The sequence below is a fragment of the Perca flavescens genome, chromosome 3 (assembly GCF_004354835.1).
Source record: "Perca flavescens isolate YP-PL-M2 chromosome 3, PFLA_1.0, whole genome shotgun sequence".
Taxonomy (NCBI): Eukaryota; Metazoa; Chordata; class Actinopteri; order Perciformes; family Percidae; genus Perca; species Perca flavescens.
Window position 1 is genome coordinate 13,375,915 of NC_041333.1, and position 6,407 is coordinate 13,382,321.

A 6,407-nucleotide genomic window follows, 5' to 3' on the forward strand; every position below is an offset into this window, starting at 1 on the left:
CATAACTACACCGCCATGCCTGAGCCACTAAGATGCACAGGAAGGTTAGTAAGAGGGTGAAGTCGGGGATAAGAAGACGTTAGACTGTGTGGCGAAAGATATGTTTTGATATGGTGTGCTTACAATGGTATTGGAAAGGTTTTGTGTGGTATTAAAAACTTTAAAAAGGTCATTAAATTCCAATTCAGTATTTGGCCATATAACATAATATAAGATAAGATACACCTTTATTGGTGTTGTGTACATTCCAGGTATTCTATTCAGAAAATAGTAGAGAATAATATATATGAAAAATAATTTTTTTTTGCATTTCTTAATTGACATTATGTGTTTAATAACGGATTTGTACATATTTACCGAAAAAAAGTAATACTTTAGATTTACTTGACTGTGTGTTTTGAATGTTGGACTGATATGTAATCCTGTATTTTAGAATTTCACCTCACCCATATTATGTATGTTTGTAAAAAATTGTGAATTGTAGGCTAAAATTCAAACAGTGACATGAGTGTCTGTTTTCAGCATTAACACCCGTGAACTGCACTTCTCACTTGCAATGATCTTTGCCATCGAGGAGATAAACAACAGCACGGAGCTGCTGCCGGGAATCAAACTCGGTTATCAGATCTACGACTCGTGCGCCTCGGTGCCCGTGGCGGTGCATGTGGCATTCCAGCTTTCAAATGGCCTGGACCCGGTGTTTTACACCGGTGACAATTGCTCACAATCTGGTATGGTGAAGGCTGTCGTTGGTGAGACTGGGTCCACGCCATCCATCAGCATGTCGCGCATCATCGGGCCCTTTAACATCCCTCAAGTAAATATTTTGGATTTCTGGCAAACCTTTTGTAATTTAGGCCAGTGCTGATTTTATTTGCCTGTCCCGGTAAATAATTACACTTTTGTTTTCCTTTAGGTGAGCCCCTTTGCCACTTGTGCATGTCTGTCAAATAAGCAGCAGTACCCAAGTTTTTTCAGAACAGTCCCTAGTGATCAGTTCCAGGCTGACGCGCTGGCCAAGCTGATAAAACACTTTGGCTGGACTTGGATAGGTGCTGTCCGGTCAGATTCGGACTATGGCAATAATGGTATGGCGTCTTTCCTGGACGCAGCACGCAAAGAGGGGATCTGTGTGGAATACTCTGAATCTTTCTATCGGACCCACCCACGTAGCAGGATCCAGAGAGTAGCTGACGTTATCCGCAGGTTTGATGTTCCCTGTGTTAACACGGACCTTCTGCACACAAAAGCACAAAATTGTTTAGGCAAATATAAGATGGAAGATTGTTTTATTATATTAGTGAAAATTCGGAAATGTATCTTTTTTTCATAACGTTACTTTCTCAAATATATTACTGACATTGTTATCAGTGAGACCAAATACTAAAGTATATCTAATGTTTGTATGAACTATCTTGATACATATTTAAAAACGCTAATTTAATATTTTTACTGATATAGGCCTAATGCAATGCACTTTAATTTCTCTCCAGGTCGACAGCTATGGTTGTTGTGGCATTTGCAGCCTCTGGAGACCTGAGGCTTCTGCTGGAGGAGCTGTTGCTTGAGCCTTCCCCACCTCGCCAGTGGATAGGCAGTGAAGCCTGGGTAACAAACACAGACATGCTGAGGTTCAGCTTCTGTGCTGGAGCCATCGGATTTGCCATTGAGCGATCTGTCATCCCAGGTCTGAGAGACTTCTTGCTGGATCTCTCTCCTTCTAAAGTGGCTGCCTCTCCAGTGCTTACTGAGTTCTGGGAGGATGCATTCAACTGCAGGCTGGGAAAAAGTGAGAAAGATGTAAATAGACAGTCTCCATGCCACTGAGCTCAATAAAGATTAAAAATTGTATTTACTAATGTGTATCAGTTAAAGTTTATAGATCTAATCAGGCTGTTACTGTAAACTGAGAATTATTTCAAATAATTTAGTTTAACACATTAAAAAAGAGGTAGTTCATCAAACCAAAAGATGTAGATAGTGAATGCCTTTTACTATTGTGACCAATTGTCTCATGGCTGATGTGTGTTAACGCTAGCTAGTGTACATACTTAAAACAAATAGGCCTTACAAACTGAAACAGCAACTATAAAAATAAATAAATAAATAGAAAAAGAAATGTCTGCAAAACAATGCTTTGAAATGTAATGTGAAATTAGCATTTTTAATAAATAAATTACAATATAGATATATTAGTTTCTGCAAGCCATGTTTGGCAGGTTAAGAAAATCCAAAATTAAATAATAATAATAATAATAATAATAAACACAAGAAAGAATGATAATACTGTTCCTGTGTTTCAGGTGCAGCTACAGATGAGAGATTATGTGATGGAACTGAAGACATAAAGACGCTCCAGATCCCGTACACTGACACATCTCAGCTCCGAATCACTAACGTGGTATACAAGGCTGTTTATGCAATAGCTCATGCCATTCATAAAGCAGTGTGTCAGAAAACAAATTCTACAACTCAGTGTTACAAAGTATCCAGGATAGAATCCAAAGAGGTCAGTTGAATATAAGGAAAAACCCTAATTCCTTTTTTTGTCGTAATGTACCTTCTCTGAAATGAGATATTATTATTTTTTTAACATTATTCAATTGCTCTCCCTCACTGTTTTCCTTTATCTCATTTTGACAGGTTCTTAATCAGCTGAAGAAAGTACATTTTTCCCAAAATGGTTATGATGTGTCATTTGATGCCAACGGGGATCCTGTGGCCAGATACGAGCTGGTTAACTGGCAAAAAAGAGAAAGTGGCAGCATTGAGATAGTGACAGTAGGGCACTATGATGCATCAATGCCGGTGGGCCAGAAGTTTCGTATCAACAGGAACATCACCTGGGTTAATGGTGGAACACAAGTAAGGAGCACAAAAGCAATAATTTTACATATTAAAATGTTTTACATATTAAAATGTGGCGATCTTGAAATATAAGTGTTTTTAGTCCATATTTATAAAGTCCATATTGGCTGTAAAGAAATTCCAAAGTTAGAGTATTTTGAGAGTCCCCCTTTATATTTTCTTTAAAAAGAGTGTATAAAAGATTGTAACTTTGGAAGATATTCACTTAATTTGTCCAGTTCAGACTGCTGAAGCATTATATGAGCTTCAGTTAGATTTTGTCCCCCAGTAATTACATTGACATGGCTTTAGAAGGGGTTACAGTTTGGTTACAATGACCAATACTCTTTTCACTACACATATTGACATATGGGTAATGTTTGAAGACAGACTTGGAAAAATAATAAACCTATCCTATAATCCTCACAGTTTAAGAGCACACCTGGGGTCCGTTTCAGGAAGGAGGTTTGACAAACTGAGTGTAACCCTGATGTCTGAGTTGATTTACCCTGAGATGGGAAACTCTGAGTTTTCGGTTCCAGAACAGCTGATATGAGTTGGTTCAATCAACTCAGAGTATGTTCACGCGCGTGCACCACCACAACAAAAAGGCAGTATGAATGGAGCCTTGATACTACGATTCACCATGGTAACAACCATAAACAAACGGATCGGCGGAAATACTCATGTGCACAAACAGCAAGTTTGAACATGCATTTCGTTAAAAAAGCAAGACATTGGTTGCTGCTGCAACAGAGAGAGAATTGGTGTGGGAGAAAATTGCTGCTTGAGTCAATGCGTAAGCATTAACAGTGTATTCATTTCATATTTAATCACAGTTAACCATAGTAACTAACTCTGAGGTTAAGTTACCTCTCTTTCTGAAAAGGAAAACCCAGAGTTTCCCTCATCTCAGGGTTAACAAACTCAGAGTTTTCACTAAACCTGCTTTCTGGAACGGACCCCTGAATATCTATGAGTTTGTTTCTCTCTACTGTATGTGCCAGGCTCCTGTGTCAGTGTGCACTGACAGCTGTCCTCTAGGAACTCGTAAAGTGCTGCAGAAAGGAAAACCCATCTGCTGTTATGATTGCGTACCGTGTCCCGAGGGAGAGATTAGCAATGCTACAGGTATTTGTTTTTCTCTTAATCCATAGTCGATGTACTATAAAAAATCAAATATAGGCTACATTAACTGCTAAAAGCCCTTTTTTTGTTTTATTTTTCCAGATTCCCCTGATTGTTTTCCTTGCCCCAAGGAGTTCTGGCCTAATGCAGAGAGAGACACTTGTCTCCCCAAACCTGTAGAGTTTCTTTCCTACAACGAGGTCCTAGGAATCATCCTGGCTGCATTCTCAGTTGGTGGTGCCTGTCTGGCCATTATAACAGCGGCTGTGTTCTATCGTCACAGGACATCCCCGATTGTCAGGGCCAACAACTCTGAGCTGAGCTTCCTGCTGCTCTTCTCCCTGACTCTATGTTTCTTATGTTCATTAACTTTCATTGGAGCACCCTCTGAGTGGTCCTGCATGCTGCGCCACACAGCGTTTGGAATCACCTTTGTCCTCTGTATGTCTTGTGTTCTTGGAAAAACAATAGTAGTGTTAATGGCCTTCAAAGCTACACTCCCAGGTAGTAATGTCATGAAATGGTTTGGTCCTCCACAGCAAAGAATGACTGTAGTGTCTTTTACGTTCATTCAAGTTTTAATATGTACTATTTGGCTGGTTATTAGTCCACCTTTTCCAATGAAAAACCTAACCATATACAAAAAGAGAATCATCCTGGAGTGTGCATTAGGCTCAGCTGTTGGGTTCTGGGCTGTGCTCGGGTACATAGGCCTACTGGCTATCTTTTGCTTTGTGTTAGCTGTCCTAGCTCGGAAATTACCTGATAATTTTAATGAGGCCAAGCTCATCACCTTCAGCGTGCTGATATTCTGTGCAGTCTGGATCACCTTCATTCCTGCATATCTCAGCTCTCCTGGGAAATTTACTGTGGCTGTGGAGATATTTGCCATTCTGGCCTCCAGTTTTGGACTAATACTGTGTATATTTGCTCCAAAGTGTTTCATTATATTGTTTAAGCCAGAGAAGAACACCAAGAAACATTTAATGAACAAAAATCAACCCTAAAATATCTGAGGTTTGGAAATAGTTAAGATGGTAACATACACTATAAAGGTTATGCTGTGCACATCCAACACAGTCTTCATCTTGGTTTTATTGTGAATTTCCTTTTAATAGTTGTCTTCTTATTTTACAAATATTCTTTCGTCATGTGCTTAAAATATAAAATTAAGTGAATAAATAAAGTCAAAATTTACAACATAAATGTGTGGTTCTTTCTCCTATATAAAGTAATTTCTATTTCAATAATACTTCCATATACACATTATTTAAAGGTCCAATATGTAATATATTTATTGTAATAAATCCAAAAATGACCCCAATGCGTCATCAGATATTAAGGAAACATGCTAAGTTGAAATCCTCAGTGGCAAAGCCCCTGGGATTGATGAGATCCGTCCAGAAATGCTCAAGGCTCTGGGTGTGGAGGGGCTGTCCTGGTTGACACGCCTCTTCAACATTGTGTGGAAGTCTGGGACGGTGCCAAAGGAGTGGCAGACCGGGGTGGTGCCAATTACAGGGGTATTACACTTCTCAGCCTCCCTGGTAAAGTCTACTCCAAGGTGCTGGAAAGGAGGGTTCGGCCGATAGTCGAACCTCGGGTTGAAGAGGAACAATGCGGATTCCGTCCTGGTCGTGGAACAACGGACCAGCTCTTCACTCTCGCAAGGATCCTGGAGGGAGCCTGGGAGTATGCCCAACCGGTCTACATGTGTTTTGTGGATCTGGAAAAGGCGTATGACCGGGTCCCCCGGGAGATACTGTGGGAGGTGCTGCGGGAGTATGGGGTGAGGGGGTCTCTTCTCAGGGCCATCCAATCTCTGTACAACCAAAGTGAGAGCTGTGTCCGGGTTCTCGGCAGTAAGTCGGACTTGTTTCAGGTGAGGGTTGGCCTCCGCCAGGGCTGCGCTTTGTCACCAATCGTGTTTGCAACATTTATGGACAGGATATCGAGGCATAGTCAGGCTGGGGAGGGGTTGCGGTTCGGTGGGCTGGGGATCTCATCGCTGCTCTTTGCAGATGATGTGGTCCTGATGGCATCATCGGCCTGCGACCTTCAGCACTCACTGGATCGGTTCGCAGCAGAGAGTGAAGCGCTGGGATGAGGATCAGCACCTCTAAATCTGAGGCCATGGTTCTCAGCAGGAAACCGATGGTGCGTACTCCAGGTAGGGAATGAGTCCTTACCCCAAGTGAAGGAGTTCAAGTACCTTGGGGTTTTGCTCGCGAGTGAGGGGACAATGGAGCGGGAGATTGGTCGGAGAATCGGCGCAGCGGGTGCGGTATTACATTCAATTTATCGCACCGTTGTGACGAAAAGAGAGCTGAGCCAGGAGGCAAAGCTCTCGATCTACCGGTCAGTTTTCGTTCCTACCCTCACCTATGGCCATGAAGGCTGGGTCATGACCGAAAGAACGAGATCCAGGGTAC

The 6,407-nt window shown here is 41.5% G+C and overlaps 1 protein-coding gene across 1 annotated transcript; it reads left to right on the forward strand.

The window, feature by feature from the left end:
* On the forward strand, positions 1-4,982 carry LOC114552274 (extracellular calcium-sensing receptor). The gene is made up of 8 exons (XM_028572941.1): positions 1-44; positions 523-817; positions 917-1,206; positions 1,494-1,789; positions 2,304-2,509; positions 2,644-2,865; positions 3,855-3,978; positions 4,078-4,982. The coding sequence occupies exons 1-8, from the start codon at positions 16-18 to the stop codon at positions 4,980-4,982; spliced, it is 2,367 nt and encodes a 788-aa protein (XP_028428742.1). The 5' UTR covers positions 1-15.
* Positions 4,983-6,407: the final 1,425 nt, after the last annotated feature.

What these genes read in the sequence shown, in the direction of transcription:
- LOC114552274 (XM_028572941.1), top strand. Translation starts at nt 16, where the DNA reads ATGCCTGAGCCACTAAGATGCACAGGAAG. An exon ending in CCACTAAGATGCACAGGAAG is followed by an intron (nt 45 to 522) that starts GTTAGTAAGAGG and finishes GTCTGTTTTCAG; the next exon opens with CATTAACACCCGTGAACTGC. An exon ending in CAACTGCAGGCTGGGAAAAA is followed by an intron (nt 1,790 to 2,303) that starts GTGAGAAAGATG and finishes CCTGTGTTTCAG; the next exon opens with GTGCAGCTACAGATGAGAGA.